This window comes from Erpetoichthys calabaricus, chromosome 16 (genome assembly GCF_900747795.2).
Source record: "Erpetoichthys calabaricus chromosome 16, fErpCal1.3, whole genome shotgun sequence".
In the NCBI taxonomy this organism is placed as follows: domain Eukaryota; kingdom Metazoa; phylum Chordata; class Cladistia; order Polypteriformes; family Polypteridae; genus Erpetoichthys; species Erpetoichthys calabaricus.
In genome coordinates this window covers 2,960,206-2,982,846 of record NC_041409.2, presented here as the reverse complement: position 1 = coordinate 2,982,846, position 22,641 = coordinate 2,960,206, and the positions used below count along the sequence as shown (strand labels likewise).

The 22,641-nt window shown below is 41.5% G+C and overlaps 2 protein-coding genes across 2 annotated transcripts in view; both read left to right on the top strand.

The window, feature by feature from the left end:
* ubr7 (ubiquitin protein ligase E3 component n-recognin 7) overlaps window positions 1-1,473 on the top strand; it is a 28,714-nt gene extending 27,241 nt beyond the window's left edge. Inside the window, exon 11 of the mRNA XM_028821357.2 lies at window positions 494-1,473. Within this exon, the coding sequence (XP_028677190.1) occupies window positions 494-568 (75 nt within the window). The 3' untranslated portion in view covers window positions 569-1,473. The remainder of the gene's footprint in view (window positions 1-493) is intronic.
* A 4,024-nt stretch (window positions 1,474-5,497) lies between these two features.
* Window positions 5,498-22,641, top strand: part of btbd7 (BTB (POZ) domain containing 7) — a 45,561-nt gene continuing 28,417 nt past the window's right edge. Inside the window, exons 1-3 of the mRNA XM_028821221.2 lie at window positions 5,498-5,921; window positions 11,130-11,340; window positions 14,506-15,588. Of these exons, the coding sequence (XP_028677054.1) occupies window positions 11,136-11,340; window positions 14,506-15,588 (1,288 nt within the window). The 5' untranslated portion in view covers window positions 5,498-5,921; window positions 11,130-11,135. The remainder of the gene's footprint in view (window positions 5,922-11,129; window positions 11,341-14,505; window positions 15,589-22,641) is intronic.

Below are 22,641 nucleotides of genomic sequence, written 5' to 3'. Positions count from 1 at the left end.
GCCACTTTATGCACTGCTTGCCTCTTGAGAGCCATGAAGTCCTGGTCATGTCGAAGCAGTAAGGTTTGGTCCCACAATGACGTTCAGCTTTCACAAAACTACAAGCCTCAAGGCTATCTGAATGCTCCTACTGTGTTGATTAATCCATGATTTCCTATCCTTGCCGGATGAGCATCCAGCAATGCTCACAGTAGCACGGTTGAGGCTTTGTCTGCAGGCCAGCCAATTTGGCAGTTGTTTAAGTTGGGCATTCTAAGATGTGAAACAAGAAAGGAGGTGGACTATTAATTTCCAAGTGACTCTTGTCGATAATGTAATTTGAACATAAACATTTTCAGAAGTTAGACTTTTTGGGCCTGACTTGACCTTTCTTGTGCTTCATGCTTCCTGATCCCGTCTGTGTGCCCACTTCTTTTTACTTTTGTCTCTTTTCACGTGATAGTTGGTTGTATGATATGTCCCAGCTACGGTCCTCTTTCTCTTCTTTCCTTAGGTAGTGACCACAGAAGACATCCACAGATTTTTTGAAGAGCTTCAATCCAGGAAGAGGAGAAGACTGCAGTATTAACAGCTCGGGCACTCATCCAGTTGGTGATGAAAATGTTACCTTTATATCTTTTTTTTTTTTTTTTTTTTTTTTTATGAAAATAATGTATTTCAAAAGGACTGCTCATATTTCTGGTGTGTGCCAGAAAAGCCTCGAGAATGAAGACGTTGCACTTGAAGTGACGGCTGCAAGTCTTATCATTAACCGGACTGACATGGATTTTCGATGGAGTGAAACTTGGCACGTTCAGGTGGCCACATTTTACAATGTGTGACTTTGTTGAGTTGCCGATAGCCTTTGTATCCCCCTGGTTGTTCGTTTCCTGTTTCTGCGATCAAGTGTTTTTTGTGTTTTCCTGGATCAGCAATCTCTGCATTTCAGTCGTTAGGTATTCTGAACACATGGTGAGCTCTTTGACTTTCTTTCAAGGTGTGTGTGTGTTTGTTTGTGTGTATGTATTCATCAAGTCGTTGTTCATTCTAGCCATGAAAAGTCGTAATGTATCACTAAATGAACCATCCAAACCATATAAGTGCAGGGAGAGGGAGATGGACAAAGTGTGTGTGAGGGCGAGTAGTGACTCCCTGAAACAAATGAAAAGGCCATGGGCGACATCAACTGTCTTGGATGTGTCAGGGGATCGAGAATCTTGTGAAGACCTGAGGAAGTGGCCAGCAACTCACAGATGAAGAATAAAATCTCCTGTGCCGTGACAGCCAGACTGCAACTCTGTGTGTGTGTGCGCGTGTGTTTCATCTCACAGTTTGCTCTGTTGTTAAACTTGTGCCCATTTTTAATGGTTTAGCCTGTTAGCCGCATTCATCTGAACTAATGAAGATTTTAAAAGCTCTCACTTTTATTTGTTTTACTTTGTTTCTGTATTTTTTTTTTTTTTTTTGAGAATTAAAAAAGTCGAGACCATTCTGGTTGAGTTATTGTGATTTGTAGTAAAGCATTGTGGACAGGAAAGTCAACTTTACAAAACAGTGGTGCTGCTGATCCAGGACAGTCTGTAGGCCGCAACCTCATAATACGGGCACATGAAGAGGTGGGTGATGGCATGTGTGTGCCAAGCTGCCTGGGTTAAGGGCACTACACGCAACCGCTGAAGGCCTGCTTTAACAGACCCGGGGCCATATGATGGTAGATGGGGATTGTGTTGGGCTTCCATAGAAGGATGGACAAGGTAGTCTGGTGAGCTCCAATTGGGTTTAAATTAATTGAAAACTGCACACAAGGGTTGGTGTGCAACCCATCCACAGGCTATGAACTATGAATGAATAATAAATGGTAAAAGGAGCACAAAGTCCACTTCAACCTCTTTGTCCCCATGGGGTGCCTCCTTTCTCTTTAAGACCCAGCAATCAGGGTGCTGACATGATGTTTGAGTCAAGATCAAAATATTTACTGAGCCACTGCAGCCTTTCCTTTGTAACCTGGAAGTTCCCTTTATCTGAACTTTATTCACTTTCTTCTTTTTCTTCGTCTTCCTCCATAGCACTTGGCAAACCAACCTAAGGTGCATTTGAACTTGATTCATGGCAGTGAGGCTCTTGTTTATTGGCCCAGTCCTTGCAGGTTGGACCCAGAGGCTGGTAAGGCTCCATTTGTTTTAGATGTCATCCCAGACTTCTGGTTAGTTTTCGTGTTACCCCAAAGAGTGTCAAGCTGACAAGCTTGATTGGGATCCCAGCTGGCCACCCATATCTGGAGCTTCCTAACAAACTCTTAATCAATTTGGACATCTGCATCATTTAATATGGGTGCTGGAGTGACCAGCAGGGAGGTCCCCGTCTGTAATTCATGTTGCTGGCCTTGTGCTTCAACGGTAGGTGAATCAGCTGTTTCGCTGGCCAGAAATCAACTGCTGGGCCTTTAACCTTAGGTCAAACAAATGTGATGGTTGGTTAGCCCAGTGTGAATGAGTCCTGATCTGGTCTGACATCCCATATAGGCTTAGTTCCTTCATGAGAGCTAATTATCCATTGCTAAGCCTTGGTCCCTGCAGTGGAAAAGGCTGCTATTGTAAAATGTCAGATGGTGGTAGGAAGTCACTCACATAGTGCGTCCATCTTCATGTCTACTGTCTCAGCCTGCTCACCCTTACCGACTAGGCTGTCTTTGTCACTTCACTGCCTTCTCATTGTGACCAACACTGTCCTCGACATGGGGACCTCAAATGTCAACCTGCTGGTGTGGCATCAAGAGACCTTCATCATCATCACTTTCTATTAATGCTTTAAAGAAACTATTGGAGGAGCCGCATCACGAGAATTTGACTTGATAAAAGTGTGGTCAGCCCTGATGACTATTAACCAGAAGCTTGGGATTCTCCATTGTGGTTTTGCACTGCCTCAGTAAAAGCTGCAGTGCTAACATTTCTATAGCACATTTTCATACAAATGATATAGCTCAAACTGCTTTACAAGATGAAGAAAATAAAATAAAATTGGGCAATACTAATTAACAAAGAATAAAGTAAGGTCCAATGACCAGGGAAGACAGAAAAAAAACTCCAGAGGACTGGAGAAAAAAACTAAATCTGCAGGGGTTCAGAGGCCATGAGACCACCCAGCCCCCACTGGGCATTCTACCTAACATCGATGATCTCAATCAGTCCTCATGGTTTTCATGCTTCACGTGGAAGAATTTGATGATGACGGTCATGTGGACCTCTGGCCTTCAATCCATCAATGTAGGGAAATCACAGTTCTTTCATTAGGTGGTGGTGGTGCAGATCACCACCAAAGAAAACCGGAAAAAGAACAGAAGAGAAAGTATGGGTTAGTATTGATTATGGAGCCACAATGAAGCTATGAGAAAGCCATGTTAAAATAATGTGTTTTTAGCAGTTTGTTAAAGTTCTCCACTCTATTAGCCTGGCGAATTCCTACTGGTAAGCTATTCCAGATTTTAGGTGCATAACAGCAGAAGGCCACCTCACCACTTCGTTTAAATTTAGCTCTTGAAATTCTAAGCAGACACACATTTGAAGATCTAAGGTTACGATTTGGAGTGTAAGGTGAGAGGCATTCTGAGATATAAGATGGAGCGAGATTATTTAAGGCTTTGTAAACCATAAATGGTATTTTAAAGTCAATTCTAAATGGCACAGGTAACCAGTGTAGAGACATCAAAACTGGAAAAATGTGCTCAGAATTTTCTATTCCTAGTTAAGATTCTAGTGGCTCCATTCTGCACTTGTTGCAATCGATTGATGTCTTTTTTGGGTCATCCTGAGAGGAGTGTGTTACAGTAATCTAGCCAACTGAAAACACCTCACACAACTGTGTTTGACTAGTCCATCACACACCTACCTGCACAATTACACTTTATACTTCTGTTTTTATACTTTATGCTGCCTCTGTTACTTATTATCTATCTGCTACTTATTATTTATGTTTATCTTTATACGTTGGTTTTGGCATTTGGTGAAGACAGCAAAGAAAGAATTTCATTGTACAAGGAAACACTTACTGTGCACATGACAATAAACTTTGAACTTGAAAAGCGTGAACTAATTTCTCAGCATCTTGCAATGTTATAAGAGGTCTAACTTTTGCTATATTTAAGTGAAATAATGCTGTCCTAGTGATCTGATTAATATGTGATTTAAAATTTAGTTCAGAGTCAATAGTTACAACTAAATTCTTTACCTCTGTCTTGACTTTTCAGCATAATGGATCAAGTTTATTTCTAATAACCTCATTATATTCAATTTTTCTAATCACTATGATTTCCAATTTCTCCTTATTTAGTTTTGAGAAAATTACTACTCATCCATTCAGAAACACAAGTAAGACATTGTATCAGTGAACCAAGAGAGTCGGGGTCATCAGGCGCTATTGATAAATACAGTTGTGTGTCATCAGCATAGCTGTGGTAGCTCACGTTATGCCTTGAGATGATAATGTAAGGGAGGTTATGGTAATGTTAATTGGCTCCTGTTGTCTGCATGTTCTTGAACATCAGTGGCACACAGATGGCATCAGACATCTGCTTGGTCATTTTCGAAACCACCCAATGAGAGGCGCAACATTAAACTCTCTTCCTGTATTCGCTGACTGACTCCACAGTTGTTTGTGGCTGTTGACCCCTTTTAAGAAAGCATGGGATCCATCTATTCATCCAGTTTTTCAACCTGTAAATCCTAAAGTCAGGGTCCATTTTACTGTCACTTTAGTTTGTTCATAAGTATTCCTTATTTTTTTGCCTTCTGCGCCTGATAAACCTTCATTTTTAGGCCATTTTTGGACAGTAAGTTACACCCTTATGATTAAGAGTGAAACCAACAGGTGTCTTCAACAACGATCATCAGAAGTACTTGAAATCGTGAACTGTCCCCACGGTTCACCTCCTGATTGGATATAAGGGGTCACCAACCTTGAAGAAATGGGAATCAATAATGCAGGCATGTGGGGTGTTATTGTATGCTAGAAGGTGAAAAATGCAGATAGACTCCAGCTGCAGACCTACAAGGCTCCATCCACTCCATTGAGGAGGTTGATGCTTTAGTTCAATTCTACATCAGTGATAACACTTGGTTACGCTATGGTTAAGATTAGGGTTATTAGACTCAAGTCAGGTAAACGAGTGACAAAAACCTGCAATCCAATTGGCTGTCCTGCGGAACACCTGAATCGCGGTGGTCTGCACCTGGAACCACCTCGGAAAATGACAAATTTCTACTACAAATCGAGAATATTTAGACTTCAACCATTTAAATTAATACACACACATTTTAATATTTCAAAATATGTGACGCAACTATTCTTGTTAATTTTGTATTTCTAACACATCTTTACATTTCTTATGAACACCCCGACACAGAGCATCTTACTTGGTTTTGTATGATATTACCTTGGATTGCATGTCATGTGTCCGCCACACCAACAGAGGTCAGAATGTAGCGCGGCTCCGCGCACTGTCCGCTCCAACCCGTCCGTCTGCGGTATCGGTGGCAGCTGCCTGGAATTGGGCCGAGGCCGAGAACGCTAATCAAGTATCGTGCAGGCCGCTCGCTCGACGCCACTTGTTTTCTGCAAAAACGAAGTAAAGCGGACGGTTTTGGTGCGTAGGGAACCCAAGTCAAACCTTCACCGGCCTCAGCGGTACACCGGACAGCGGCTTTCCAGTGGAGTTCACGGCCGACGTGTGCGAGACGGGCGGGAGCCCCGGGCTGGAGTGGCATGTCGGGGCCGCGGACGGACGGCTGCAGCTGACGCTCGGCTCGGCTCCGTTTGTTTTCGTCTTGAGTGGCTGTCTTCTGTTTGGAGGGGGGGCGGCGCCAGCTGCAAGTTTTACCGGACAGAAGTCGCGTCTCCTCCCAGGGAGGTGACGTGAAGAAGCTGCCGAAGAGAAAACTTCACACCAGGTGAGAAAAACAGGAAAATAAAAGACTGCGGACGGGAGGGTGTGGAAGTTGCGGGGCTCGTCTGTCGGCCCGGACGGGACACTACAGCCTCTTTGAGCTGCCCGCTGGTTTCCCCGAGCGCTTAAGCGACTGGCCACGCCGCCGCCGTTAAGTTTGAGACCCGCGTAGGGGACGCTTTTCACGGCCGTCCAGGGCTCGCGAACCATCATCAAGTTGGCCGAGAAAACTTTGGACTTGAGTCACCTACTCGGGAAGACCCCCGGCTGTCCTCGCGACTATACTGGAGTGGTCCGTCCTTGCGCACCGTCAGGTCCTGGCACCAGCTTAGCTTAATTAGAAGGGGCGCTCAAGGCCAAACACTGGAAAGGTGACGGAGACACGGGGAGAACATACAAACTGCGGACAGCGGACCTAAAGGGGACTCCTTTAATCTCCTTGGTGTTTTGTTTACTCTTGAAAAACAAGCCAAAAACGTCATTTTGATTTTAGCGAGGTAAATGCCAAAACCTCAACATAAATGCAGTGGGAAAGGTCCTGTGCTGATGTAGATTTGTTACGTGTCCTTTGAGGGACGCGTTTTGAGGCAGTCACCAACACACAGTCCCGTGTCACAATCGGGACAGTAGACGAGTGTTTCGTTAGGCACTTTTCTTGGCATAGATTGTTTGAGATGGTAAAATGTCAGTGCCTGCTCCGCATGATCAATGTGCCGCTTGTGTTTTTGTAGCCTACCACACCGCAAGGCTTATTGACTACCACATTTCACATCACATGTGCATTGACAGTTGCTGCACTGTGAACGATGTTTAGGGGCTAACATACACTTGATTGCAGGCATTCAGGCTGTTTGCCATGCACCTACTTGCACCACGCATATCAGGACAGTCTGGTTGTATGGACCTGTATGTCTCAGTTTCTCTACCCGTTTCAACGTCTGAAGAGCAGTTCAGATTGTCATTACTTATTGCATGATTTAACTTATCGTTCCGTTTCAGTTTGTTCAAAGCTTGGTGTTACAGCTTCTTGTTTATACACTGTGTGTTTTGTTGAATGAATAGTGATGAGTTACATTAGAGTTGCAATATGCTTGGAAATATTAATCATTTTTTTGTGTAAGAAACCCATTGATATGTTAGTGACATTGTGGACGTTATCTTTACGGTGGATTCTGACAGTATGTGGACACCTTTTAATGTGTTATAGATTTCATTTGAAATTGATACATTTGCCATTTTTGACCATCAATCTCCACACGATAACCCAGAATGACAAAGTGACGATGTGTCATCAGGAATGTTTGGAAAGTTATTACAAATCAAAAAACTGAAATCTCTCCTTCCTAGAAGTGTTCAGACCCTTTGATGTGGCACTCCAAATTGAGATCAGGTCCATCCTGTTTGCTTGAATAGTCCTTAAGATGTTTCTACAACTTGACTGGATTCCACCTGTGTTAATCTAAACCGATTGGACATCGTTTGAAAAGGTAAACTGTGTATAGAAGGTCCTACGATTCACCATGCAAGTGATGACAAAAACCAAGCCATGAAGTCCAAGGTGCTATCTACATAAGTGTTCTCAGGAGCAAAGTGGCCTTTGTAATTGTGACATTGAAGAAGACTGGAACCACCAGGTCTCTTTCCTAGAGTAGCCAGGTGAGAACGGCCTTGATCAGGCTTGTGACCAAGAACATAACGGTCATTTTAACGGAGCTTCCAAAGTTCTCTGCTGAAATGGTTGAACCTGTCAGAAAGAAGACCATCTCAGCAGCACTCATTCAATCAGGTGTATATGTTAAAGTAACTAGATGGAAGTCACTCTTGAGCAAAAGACATATGACAGTCTTATTTCTAGAGTCATCCATCTTGTGAAATTGAGTAACCGAGTAACAGTCTAAGAGGCTTGGTCAGGGAGGTAACCAAGACCTCAGTGATTACTCTAGCCAAGCTTTAGAGGTTCTATGGTAACATGAGGGAACCTGTTGGAAGGACAACCTTCTCAGCAGCACTCCATCAATTAACCACTCCTACGATAAAGCATGGTGGTGGCAGCATCATGTAATGGAGACAGGGAGACCAGTCAGAATTAACTGAGGGATGAATGCCGCAAAATACAGAAAGGTCCTTGAAGAAAACCTGCACCAGGGTGCACAACACCCCAGAAAGTGATGACAGTTCAGACACAAAGCAGTCAGCCAGGATAACATAGTGGCTTCATGACGAGTCTCATGATTGTTCTAGAGTGGCTGAGGTCTACAGAGAGTTTCTTGAACTTGAAATTGCATGTCGGGACAAAAATTAAGCCATGTGTTGGTGGGATCATATATTCACAGCTGTGTAGTTCTCCTTGATGTCCAATCAATTCTGTTTGCCCCAGGTGAACTCCAATCAAGTGCTAGACCAGGGTTCCTCAATCACAGTCCTGGAGGGCCTCAGTGGCTGCAGGTTTTTGTTCTAACCCAGTTGCTTAATTAGAAAGCAATTCTTGCCAATAACTTAATTTCATGGCTTGTTAGTGCTTTAACTCTGCTATGTCAGGTCATTCTCCTATCCTAGATTTTCTAACCTTTTCTAAGGATATCATCCAAATGATTTGAAAGCTAAAATGGACAAGTAATTCTCAGTCTTTCACTGTTTTCTCTTCACTTTCTTTCCAAGTATTTAATTAAACCAAACAGTACACGATAAACACATACAGGTGTAAATGGTAACAAGCTAAATGGAGAAATGCTGGCCTCTTTTGTCATTTGCATGTTATTGCTAATTAGGAGCAATTAAAAACCAAGAATACAGCTGTTTAAGACTAAAATAAGCAATAAAGGTTCAAAATCTTAATGAGCGAAACAAAGTGAAGCAGAAGTGTTACTTGAGCAGTAAGTGCTTCTCATTAAGCAATTCGGTTGGAGCAAAAACCTGCAGCCACTGCACCCCTCTAAGACCTTGATTGAGGACCCCTGTTCTAGACAGATCTCAAGGATACTTAAATAAAACAGGAGGAACCTGAGGACAGTATGGAGTGCCACTGCAAAGGGTTTGAATACATCCTGGAATGAGAGATTTCAGTTTTTGATTTTTAAATTTTCAAGCTCTTCTGATAATGTTTTCACTTTGCCATGGGTTATTAAGTAGATTGATGGGCATATACGTCACATTTCTCCCATTTAAAATGAATCTACAACACAAAGTGAGCAGAAAGACATGAGGTCCAAAGACTAACTGAATCTATGGCATCTGCTAATTTATTGTATAGCCTGTACAACACCCTCAATGGGAAATTGTAGAAAGTGGTTTGTGTGAAAAGTACTAAAGTTGTTTTAACATGAGTCATGGCTGTCCTGTGGCTTGGTAAGAGGTTGTGTCCATCTTCGTAGTCCTGATTCCATGAGTAACAAGATGATCACTAAGGCGTGAGTTAACCAGCCCACCATGAAGCAGGAATTACTCTGATACTGATGTGTTCAGGATGAATGTTGGCCACAAGAAGAGCGATGAAGCAAATGCCAGGCAACCTTTGAAACACAATTTGAGTGATGGTCCTTTCTAAGACATTGGTGGACAAACCCAGCACTTGATCAGCAGGGTTTTTGATTTCAAAGTGTCATAGGCAGAATACAGGCCTTAGATAGCTCTGCTGAAGCTCTTCTGGGGTGTGTATGTGTAGATATCCAGTTACACGCCATAGACAGCCCTGGCATGCTGGGAATATGGTGCAGACAGGCCTGCTCATCCATCATTAGACAGCAGCTGAAACGCATAAAGACAGGATAACAACAAAACAGAATACTAACAACCGTAGCCATTAAAACAATTGTGATGGGAACAGGACATTCAACCAAACAATCTCATCCATCTATGCACCTAATTTTTCCAAAATTGCATCAAGTCAAGTTTTGAAGGTCATCAAAGTCACACAATCTGTCACACTGTGTCTGTGGTTCTTTGTGTCTGCAAAATAATTTCTAACATTTGTACATAATTGCCTCTTAACAAGTTTCCAGCTGTGCCCATTCATTGTTGAATTCATTTTAAAGTAAAAGCAGGGATCTACTGTACACATTCTATTCTAGTGACAAGTCCACTGCAACTTCAGGGTCCCTCTCATGAGGTGGACTTCCAAGTTTCAGGTCCCCAATTATGTATACAAGTCTCACATTTTTAATTTGTATCTGCAGTGCTTTACATTATGTGTGTTATCCAGGTCTCTTTGTATTGATACGGCTGATTGTGCATTGCCCGGCATTCTACCAAGTTTGTAGGTCCACCATACTCAACATTCAAAATCCAAGAACCTCATGTTTAGTATGTGTGAAATAAAAACTGGACACATCCCTCAGGCTCCATTAATATGTGCGACTTGTTAGCATTCAAGGTAAGAATTACTGAAACCACAACCATAACAATGAAGTTGTTAAACTTGCATAATCACAGGTAGTACATGTACAGTCATGACTCAGCAAAGTCCCGACTAATGACAATGCACTTTAACAATGGAGCTTCCATAGAGATACTGTACAATTAATGAAATCAAATAATGTCGAAATGCTGTTGTATTACAGTATTGATATTGTTATTCATATTACTGTATGTCAAGAATTATTCCTTTACATGATGTATGTATTATGCTAATGTGAGGGTAGGTTGGCTTAGGGTAGGGTACGTCACGTTCAGTGTATACTTTTTGCATCATTGTGACAAAAATGACACAAAGGTATGTTTTGGTGACCTGCTAGGGCATGCTGTTTCGCCATATGCTGTGCACAGAATTTAGCATTGCAAACACGGTGCCCTGTATCCAAAGTCAGCACAGCAAAATGACGTCAGACCCAGAGGCCCACCCCCTTAATATGTTAAAGTGCTTCACAATGAAACCATCTAACAATGCACTTGTCGGAACCATATGCCATTGTTAAGCAAGATATGACTGTATAGCCCACATAGAAGACTGCAGTCAACCTGGGGTCCAAGTGCACTCTGACAGTCGACCTGTAAAGTTGGAGTTATGCATAACAATGAGTGCAAGTTGCTCTGGAGTTATAGGAAATATTTTACAATGAATGGTCACTTGTTTTCCTCTGTTCGTTTTCTGTCATGATGCTGAGCCTTGACAGTTGGTGTCTTTAAACTGACCACACTGGCATGTTTTGGTCTCAGTCATGTACTGTTCATATCTGCTGGTTTACCCATTGGGTTTTTTTCCATTTTTATGTTCTAGGAATGAATGATCTGGATTCGGTGTTTCCTGTGCTGTAAGGTCAAGTGGCACCGTGGCCAGTTGCCAGCTGAAAGCGAAAGCGGGGAGAATGAAGCAGCAGGACGGCACTTGGGAGCTGATGTGAAGAAAATGGGTGTCAATGCCTCTAATTACCCCCACTCATGCTCCCCTCGGATTGGGGGGAATTCCCAGGCTCAACAGACATTTATAGGTATTTAGTTGATTTGTTTTTTACTTTTTCTGCACTGGAGAGGGTTTATTATGTTATGAAGCCTGATATGCTTAATATGTTGAATTAACTGTTGGTCCCACCTCATAGCGGTATAAGGCAGAAAAAAAAAACAAAGCTAACTTAATCAAGAAGGTTTCACTTTCTGCCTGACCGTGAAGCAACTATTCAACCACCAAGAATGCCCCCCTTTCAATTCATTTACTTATTGACACTGTCTTCCAGTCACCCACTCATTGACATCACACACACTTGAAGTCAGCCACAGACCTGTTAAAGTGCAACAGTAAGAAAAGATCCAGACAAGCATTTAACTCTTTTGAGCTCTAGAATTTAAAATAACAACATACTTGAGTTTGAGATTTTTTTCGTTGGGACAGTTTGCTTATAAAGTGTCCAGTAATCAAATCAGATTCTTGCACATGTTTAAAGGAATACATCACCCAAAAATGATCTTTTTTATGTGTTATTTAACCCAACACTTAGTTTGTTGTGATGGCCAAGAAAAAAATCAAATATCATGTTTTAATATAGAATGGACATAACACAACTCCTGTGACAGTGGCATTTAGTGGAGACTCAGCCTGGACAATAGCAAACAAAATCAAAACATCCCTGACACTCAAATGAGTCATGTCACGTGACTCTTGTGTGAGATATCCAACCACATACATACAATGTCCCAAATACATGTATTTTGGTTAAAATATTTATACATTGATTAGCCAAAACATTATGACCACCTGTCTAAAATGCTGTTGCACCTCCATGTGCTCCCCAAACAGCTGTGACCCACTAAGGCCTGAACACTGTAAGACTTCTGAAGTTGTCCTGTGGTATCTGGCGTCCGAATGTTAAAGGATAAGTTCAGTATTTTTCAAGTCAGTTATTTCTTCACAATCCTGATATACATTCATTTGCACATAAAATTGTGTTGTAAATTTTAAAAATTCCTTTTCTGTTCTTCCATCTTGCAATGATGCACCTTTCTATAATTATGTATATTAATGAAGATCATACCAGGTATGGTGTAGTGAAACTGTGCCACTTCCATCAAGGAGTACCATTGCCAGGAATGGGCGTACCTGGTCTGCAATAATGTTTAAGTACAGTAGGTAGTACACATCAAATGAATGTCCACATGAATTCCTGGACCCAGGGTTTCCCAGGAGCACATTGCATAAAGCATCACACTCCCTCCACTGCCTTGTCTCCTTCTCACAATGCATACTGGTGCCATCTGTTTTCTAGGTCAGTGACACACAGCATCCACATGGTGCAGTATAAAATTAACTTAATCAGACCAGGCAATCTCTTTCCATTGTATCAACATCCAATTACAATTCTCACATACCAATTATAGGCCCTCTCAACAATGGGCAGGGGATATCATGGACACTTGACAGCCTGTGGCCACAAAGTTTTCCAAAGCAGCAGTGTTCAATACACTGTGATTCATGACACTTCTACAACCATCATTAAAATAATCTGTAACTTCTGCCTATCTTTTGGTTCATGCTGAACAAACATGTTGCATCGGTAAGTCTTGGCTCCCCAACACGATTTTGGCGGTTTGTGGTTTGCCCATTTTCAGACTACTATTGATGGGTATTCACCCCGGCCCTGCTATTAAGGAAATACTCTGACCCAATCATCTGACCAGAAGGACTTGGCCATTAACAAAGACACTTCCTTCTTTACACCTGCCCGTATCTTCTGCATTCAGCATGTTGACTATGAGAACCTAATGTCAGCTTACTATCTAGTATACCTCTGACTTTGACATGGGCCTTTGTTCCAAGATAGTCTGTGTCATTTGCTTCATATGGGAGTAGTCAGAATGTTTTGGCTCATTGGAGGAAATTAACAAAATTGGAGCATACTCAAACAGGATCAAGTGTTTGACTTCAACAACTGCCTCCCTCTCTCATTTATTGGTCAGTCCAACCCAGTTACATCTCTTTCATTGGCTACTATGGCGTGGCACAATTAACATTGAAAAGGGTGAACTGTAAGAAAGGAATAAAATCAGAGAATGAAAGATAAAAGAAAGCTAAAACACAATCCTGTGGATAGTCAGCCTCATATGTGTGCATACCCGGCAGAGGTGCTTCAAAAGAGGGTCCATTCATCAGTCTCATAAACAGTGCAGCAGACCAACAAATAAGGTGAGCGGCAGATCTTCATTTCAGAAGCTTCATCGTGTTTCAGTGTGTGTCACTATTTTGTATCAAAGAATTTTCTGGAAGTGGTTTAGCCAAAGTATGCATGTCTGACACATTGGGCCTGACATTTGAATTATGTGGCACAAGTGATTTTTTTTTTTAAATCCTGTGCGTTGTTCAGCCTGGGTCTCTGTTTAATCAGGAATGTTACAATCTTTATTCCCCATGAAAGCATGTGATTAAAAGTTTTCCTCCGCCATTACGATCGTCAGTATTGTTAAATAAACAGGTCAAAAGAAAAGTATTTTCAGGTTGAGTATTCTCTTTAATGAACTCATTCTGTTACTGTGCTTTTTTCCTTTCAGTTTAATTAAGGTTCAAATTAGTTTTTTTTTAGAGCAGGGCATTTCATTCTCAATGCCTATCACATTGATTTTCACCTGTTAGCCTGTCAGTGCTCTTGTAGTTTTTACTTCAGTTTTAGAGTTTATGTAGTGCTGTCCATGTTACGAGTACAAACATCTTCAGCTCAAAGCCTGATTGCACAGCACAGATTTCCTCCACTGAATACAGAGCAGTATTTTGTAGGGATGTTTTAGTGCCCAGAATAAAATAATACTGTTTGCCAACAAAATGGATAATGCATTCAAATCAGATTTGCACACTATTTAATTTATTAGTGTCTAATTAATTATGAGATTTCTATCTGTCAGCGAAGTTGTTTCTGCGTGAAGATTAAGGTGACATTTAAACTGACCTATTTTTTTAATGTTAAATTAATAAGAAATGCTCTTTGAATGTCACCATTTTGTAGATGACAGTTTGTAGAGTGCTATTTACACATCTGGTTGTTGAATTACCTTTTTTTCTTCCAAGTACTTCTGTTCATTTCTATGTCATGACAATGTAATTTTATATCTCTTTGTTTTTCTTTCACACATGGTGTTTTCAGTGTTCATCATTCACACTTTGTTTCCTGCAGGGACTTCCTCTTACTCCATCCAGGGCTATGGCTGTGATTCAAAGCTCTACAGCCTGGATCACAGCCATGAGAAGCCACAGGATAAGAAGAAGAAGTCCTCGGGCTTGGCCACACTCAAGAAGAAGTTCATCAAAAGGCGTAAGTCGAGCCGCTCCGCGGACCATGCCAAACAGATGCGCGAACTTCTCCTTGGCTGGGATGTGCGCGACGTCAGCGCTCTGGTAGAAGAGTATGAGGGCACGGCAGCCTTAAAAGAGCTAAACTTCCAGGCCAGCCTTGCTCGGCCAGAGGCTCGTACACTACAGAAAGACCTCTCTGACCTCTACCAGTACAAGTACTGCACAGATGTCGACCTCATATTTCAAGACACATGCTTCCCTGTACATCGGGCAATTCTCGCAGCCCGTTGCCCCTTTTTTAAGACTCTACTCTCCTCCTCTCCTGAATATGGTGCAGAGATCATGATGGATATTAATACCGGTGGGATTGATCTGCCCATGTTCTCAGCCCTGCTGCATTATCTGTACACTGGGGAGTTTGGGATAGAGGACTCGAGATTTCAAAATGTCGATATTCTTATGCAACTGAGTGAAGAGTTTGGGACACCAAATTCTCTGGACATGGACATGCGAGGCTTATTTGAGTTCATGTGCTACTATGATTCTGTCCTTGACTTCTCCTCTGAGTCTGATCTTGTTGAAGCCTTTGGGGGCAGCCAGAGCTCTATGGACGAGGAGTTGAGAGCACATAAAGCAGTCCTTTCAGCCCGCTCGCCTTTCTTTCGCAATCTTCTTCAGAGAAGGATTCGGACAGGGGAGGAGATCACTGATCGGACGCTGCAGACGCCCACGAGAATCATCTTGGATGAGTCTATCATACCGAAGAAGTATGCCAAGGTCATCTTGCACTGTATGTACACAGATTTGGTGGACCTTTCCTTTGTTCTTCACTGCAGTCCGTCTGTCGGCAGCCTTTGTGAAGTTCAGGCTCTTGTGTCAGGCAAAGGAAACATTGGTCGGGCCGAAGAAGCTATGGAGCTCTACCACATCGCCCTCTTCTTGGAATTCAACATGTTGGCACAAGGTAGACTCTGTTTAATTAAAGATTTTCCTGTTGAAGTGTGTGATTTCACGGCCTTCAGTTTGTTATGCACTGCATTATTTCTGTTGCTAAACATATGTACAGTATTTCACTAGGAGTGGGCTGTCTGGCCATAAATCAGTATTGCAATGTAATAACCTGTTTTGTGAGCTTTGGTAGTGAGGGATATAATGTATTTGTACATACTTTTTAAACTCAATTCTATTTTCTAACAAATAACAAGTGATTAATCATGCACCTCTTTATCCTTTATAGCATTTATTAAGGCATGCTCTTCAGATGGATTCAGTAGCAGATGTGTTCACCTGTCCAGCTTGACAGTTCGATGACAGTTCAGCCTCTCACTCACTTACGCCACCACCAAGTAAACTTAGGACAAAATTTGGCATTTTACGTTACTGCATAACTAGACATGTAGAGGCCTTTTTTGCTTTATCAGTGTGGTATTTTTACAATTAAACTGCTGACCACGGGCAGTACCTGTTCGTTTATTATTAACAAAATGATATTCTTTGAACTTGGTATTCATTGAACATAGAACATACTAAAGTAAATAAATCAAATCCCCTTAATATACATTCCTTTTTTTAACAAATAACACATTTGCACAGAATATTTATCCATAATACACCTGGCAAAAAAAAGACACAGTTCTAATAAAATCTTTCATGTTTATCAAGACTTATTTTGGCTAACTTGCTTAACAAGTTTACACGTAAAATTGACATTTAAGTTAACTCTTTGAGGGCTGAATATTTTTCCAAAAAACAGTTTTCTGAAAAGCACACAAAGCAATCGTTTCCCACATAAATCAACATAACTTTTCTGTTGCTGCATGCTGTGGCCACCAGTTTGCAGACTCTTGTGGCTCAAGCCTCTCATGGGCGGCAAGATGGCTGGCAGGAAATGCGTGGCAGGCCGGCTGCCATGCCTTCTTTGTGGGGCTTGGGCGTCAGCAGCGGTTGCGGTCTTAGTGCAATGCAATCTGGTTTGTACCTCTTGTCATTGTAAATGGCGGTCCTCCCAGGCGAATGTTGCATCAGCTACACGAACTTGTTCAGCACCACGATCAGCTGGGGACCGATCAGCTGATGCCGGTACCTCACAATCCTTTTCGAGTACTAGCATCAAAATTAGAGTCTGACACATCAGAGTCCATTTCAGAGATAACATGCAAAACGTCATCCACAGAGTATTTTACTTTGCTCATTCGCTTCGATATCTTGCCAGATAGCGATGCCATTTTTGCCACCGACTGCTCTTCGCTACTCGCGTGAGTGTAGGGAATGTCGGTCAAACCAACAAAGCTAACTTTCCTCCTAGCAAAGGGAGTCGAACTAAAACGTAACGGCAGGTTTGGTCACTGTTTACAGCTGATTACCACCCTCAACCGCCTCCTCTTGAAAAAAGTTGACATCCGCCCTGAAAGAGTTAAAAAGCTTACTGTTTACTAAGCAGTGAGGGAAAATTCTTATTTTGTCCATCCATCTATTATCCAACCCGCTGTATCCTAACTACAGGGTCACAGGGGTCTGCTGGAGCCAATCCCAGCCAACACAGGGCGCAAGGCAGGAAACAACCCTGGGCAGGGCGCCAGCCCACTGCAGAATTCTTATTTGTTCTTTTTCTAATTGCAAATGTGAGCTGCTTACTAAACCCAAAATTGATTTACATCCACACTTAGACAAGGAGTTTCTGTTTTAATTAAAAGACAAAACATAAAGGTCAAATCAAGTTGGGGAGCATGCACTGGTACAGTGCGTTGCCGCACCCACTACACAACAAAACAACTCAGGATCCCGGTTTGCAACCCCCCAGGCAGACACATGGTCCAGTCCCACCCTGCGGAAATGACCCTGTATCTGCTGCAGTCAGGTGTTACGTGGGCAACCCCTTGGTCTGGTCCAGCCACTCGGGTCCCCAACAAGGTGGATCTTACGAGCTGGATCACCCTCAGGGAAACGCGCCACATGGCCGTAGTGTCGTAACTGACACTCCCTCACAATGCAGGTAATGTGCCTCATTCGGGACTCCATGAGCAACAACCAACAGTACCCAAGGATTTTCCAGAGAGACACAGTACTAAAGGAGTCCAGTCTTCGTCTCAGGTCACTGGATAGCGTCCATGTCTCGCAACCATATGGCAAGACAGGAAGCACCGGGACTCTAAAGACTTGGACCTTCATCCTTTTGCATAGATATTGGGAGCGCCACACACCCCTTTCCAGTGACTTCATGATCCACCCCCCCCCCATGCTCTCCCAATCCGTCTACTGACTTCATTGGAAGAGTCACCAGAGACATGAATGTCACTGCCCAGGTAAGTAAACCTCTCAACAAGAACACTCTCTCTGCAGACAGACACACTGATGATTGCTGTGCCCAAGAGGTCATTAAAGGCCTGGATCTTGTTTTTTATCCAGGACACTCGCAAGCCCAGACACTCAGACTCCTCTATCAGTCTCTCAAGTGCCCTGATCAGAGCCTCCAAGTGAGTTGAAAGAAGGTTCTGTTTTAATTTGTGACAGGGGAGTGCATCTTTTCCACTGCCGGTTTATCAGGACAATACATACATCTGCCATTTCTCTCAATGCACATGACTTTAGATTCCCTTTTCTCAGTTTATTGCTCCACATTCTTAAACACTTTGAATGCAAGCTTTGAGTTAACTTGTATCCTGTTGAGCCAGTCAAGACACGACATAAGGGGAGAATTCAAACCTTCCGTATACAGCCACTATAGATGTAGTCACTTTGGTGCCAGATCTCAGTTACCTAATACAGTGCTGCATCTAGTGGATAGCCATAGGTTTTTTTTTTTGTTTGTTTTTGCTGCATTCTGGTAATAAAAGGTCCTGCAGTCAGTGTCTTAACACTAGAATTCCTGAAGCCTATGAAAAAAATAGGAATGCCGGGCCACTTTAAATTCCTTCGCACCTCTTCATCAGTGTCTTTGTTTTGCAAATATGTCAATAAGCACAAGCAGCAAGCAGCTTGCTATCTCATCCCCCACCAACGCAGCTGAAGTCAAATGGAAAATTCTCAGAGCTCAAGTCTGTTTATCTGAGTGTGAGGTGTCTGGAGTTGTATAGGGTAAATAATATATCGTTATTTGGAATACATACATTTCATGTGTGCTCCGTGTCTACAATGATCTGGGTAAGTATAGGATGACAGGAAATGCGAGGCAAGAAATGTCGAACACATAACTAAAACAATTTTTTTTCATGTTATATTAATAATTGACAAAATGTTGATGTGAAGTGTATAATGTGTGAAGACTGAAGTCCAAATATCAAATAAACACTTTCACAAAAGGTATAACAAAACAAGTGTGCTTTTATTCAAGAATATAACCAAAGAAGAAGAAATTATTCAGTTTACATGTTGCTGTCAGTGTGTAAAACTGAAGACCAAATATCAATCGACATAACCTAAACATGCCAACTTGGCTGGTGTAGAGGTAAGAACTGCTGCCTCATAATTAAGAGGTTGTGTGTTTGATCCCTCCCTTTATTTACCATTTTGAGTATTGAGCTGCTTTTGTTATTATTGTTGCATAATAAATATATATCATTTGATTTGAGTCTGTAATAACCAGCGTAAAGTTGTGCTACTTGAAAAAGATAGCACTGAAGGGATATAAGCAGACACACAAATGCTGGAGAATCATGTCTTCTTGGTATCTTGTTATTTGAATTTTTTTATTCAGTTTTATTCTTGAATAAAAGCACACTTGTTTCGTTATACCTTTGCAAAAGTGTTTATTTTATATTCCAGTAGCCACTTGAATAACATTAAATCTGTCTCTGCCTCTTTCGCGCATGCACACACACATCCATGCATGAAAATGGCATTACTTGAAAACACTGTTATTTGAACATGAGTTGTCATTTGAACATGTTTTTCTTTTCAGTCTTGCCCAATCTCCATATTATAGTGCATGGTACTGAGAAAGCAGAGAGACGTCTTTTTTGGGCGCATACAACGTCAGTATGCCACTGCCAGATCTAAACACTAGCATGGAGAATTGCTTGCATACTGAAGTGACTTTAGCTGCAGGTGGACGTTCCCGTCCCACTTTATTTATGGTGCCAAGAAGAATTTTTGTTGCTGTGCAGCAGTTTATTAGCCAGAAGTTGTCTGTTATTGCGGTTCTGCCTTTGTCCAGAAATGGCTTTCTGACCACGGTCTCGGAAAGTCTTTCTCCTGTGAGATGACTGGGATTTTTTCCTAAATAAGGAGTAGCATTGCACATGTACTTAGTCTCCAAATCTGCCGCAATCCAAAACTTTATGCCAAATTTGTCAGCCTTGGTTGAGATATATTGCAAGAAAGGACAGTGGACCCTGGTTGGAAACAGTTGCTCATCAACAGTAAAATGTTGCCCTGGGTTGTAATTGAAAACACAATTCTTAACAAAACATTGTCAGATGTCAAAGAAATCAGCGAATCTGTCATTTTTCCACATGTTATGCATGGGTGTCTTTGTTGTCAAAGGGAAATGCGGCATGATAGTCTGATAGTGGCCACGGGGCATTGTATCTTTGATTGCCAGAATAATAAATAGTTCTGACCAGGCATCAACCACAGCACCAACGGTGGTCATCACTGATCTTGTGAAAAGAATGGAGGTAGGGCTGGGCAATATGGACCAAAAATCATAGCTTGATATTTTTTAGCTGAATAGCAATATACGATGTATATCTTGATTAATTTTTTCTTCCATTAAAGTAATACCAAAAAAGACAGTTCTGAGTCAAAGCCACATGTCTCAAATGTCACACAGGCACTTTTTTTAACATATAGCTGTAGATTTACGTGAAAAATGGTTTGAAAATAAACTATTGGCATATATTAAATAATAATGCTCCTTGCATAAAATAAAATAATGTTCTTTCCTGCATAACAAAAGACTTACAGCTGTGAAATTAAGAAAATTTAAACAGAAAAGATACAGAGCAAAAATAACAAAAAGCCAACTTCCTCTTTAAAAAGTGGGTTTCCACTGAAGTAGAGTTCTTTCTTTACCAAAATGCTTCCTCCTGTGTGTAGTCCTGTACAAAAATCTAGGACGTTGTTCAAATAACAAAACATGTAAACAGATTGAATTAAATCAACAAAATTCCATCCTTTAGTCAGTGCATCTTTTTGTGCAAATCTCCAATAAAAATATAATGAATACAAAAGTAACAACAGGCCAAACCACCTACTGTACATTTTACAAATTTTTGTGCCAGGAAAACTAGTCGGTCAGTGGTGTCAGTTTTCAAGGATGCCCTGTGGCAGGTTACAATGTTTCCATTGCAACTGAAAATCCTTTTCATTTGAGAGGGTCAGCATCACTCCCTCCAAAAACTGATAACAGGTAGCTAGAAAGTTCATTTTCTATTGCCTTCCTCAGTATGAAAGTGTTGCTGTTGGCTGGGCTGGGCTGTGCTGGAAGAAGCATGCCAGTGATGTTTTCTTTTTAGCTGTGTGTGCCACTGCTGCTGCTTCTTGGTCTGCAGACTCGGGCACAGCTGGTTCAGGCAGCTCAGAGAAACATCTACCCTGATAACGGAGCAGGGACTCTGCCTCCATGACAACTTTGTTTTAGTGCATCCATTTTCTCACTTGGGATGTATTTGACCCTGAACCGTGGATCTACAAAAGAAGTGATGTCCAGTAGGTCACTGGTGAATGGGTCTGCATATTTATTGTTGAGGTTTTACACAATGCTGGCCTTGATGTATTTACACAGCTCACTATCCCCCTCTCCAGGTGCCAGGAGACTTGTGTTAAACAGGTGTTGCACAGGTCTGACACATGACAGGATCACATACTCTTCTCCTAAAAGAGCATCAATAAAGTTCTGAAGGGGTTTCAGAGCTTTCTGAACAGCCTCCAGGACCTCTGTGTCCTGCCAGGTAGGGACAAGAGGTCTGGTTTTCAGGTTGACAGAAATGACTTTAGAAAGTGCTCTGTTCTGCTCCAGGACCCTTTCTACCATTAGCATCCTTGATCCCCAGTGAGTGACTGTCTCGGTGATTAGCTGCTGACCAGGCAGACCCAGCTGCATTTGCACTTCAGCCAGTTCTCTTCTCTTCCTCCAGCTGTAGGAGAAGCTGCTGACAACTTTCTCACAAAGAGAAATGGCTCGGTTGATGCGGGTATCATTCATACCATGTCCTGTAACACACAAAGTAAAAACTTTTAGAATCACTTTCATTTTTATGTAAAGAGGCAGGTCACTCAAAGGCCAATTAACATCCATCTGTGTTTAGTAGGGATGTATAAGATTTAAATATGTGTGTAAACTGGGTTATGTAATGTGTAACCTACAAATGGTTTTAGTTAAACTAGGGGTGGGCGATATGACCAAAATTCTATATCACGGTATTTTTCTAAGGTTTCACGGTATTCGACGGTATTTTTTTCCCCATGCATGAGTGGATATTAACCACATTTTCCACTGCAATTACTGGCTAAGAATAACCTATTCCACTGTCAAGAGTATTGTACATTGTACAAAAAAAACATTTTAAAGTGCACACAAGTATTAATACAGGTTTGCATTGCCCCTTAAAGTGATAGTTTTCAAGGGGGTGGCACTAATGGAGAAGGTATCGCATTGCATGACAGATGCAGTCAAAATATAGAACCTTTTTATTGAACAAATTTTGCAAAAACAAACTATAATTTTGACAACATATTTTCAACCATACAAAGAGGCATTTAGACTTAGTAAAATATCCAGAAGTGCTTGTCAAAAATTGTATTGCACCGAATGTCTTAGAAAAGGAATAAATAGTAAATATTTTTTGTAAACCAACCACACTTTCTGTTAATGTTAACAATCTCTGTCCACTGACACGTTAAAGTGACTTTTTAAACAACTTTATCATCATTAAACTGCATAATATTTAAACTAATAAATAATAATAATAAAATATAGTATTATTACTGATAGTTGCACTATTACTTCAAGACTTCAAGCCCAGGTGCATTGCACAGTATTCACCAAATTAAAATAAAATAAAACAAGTGCAACTTG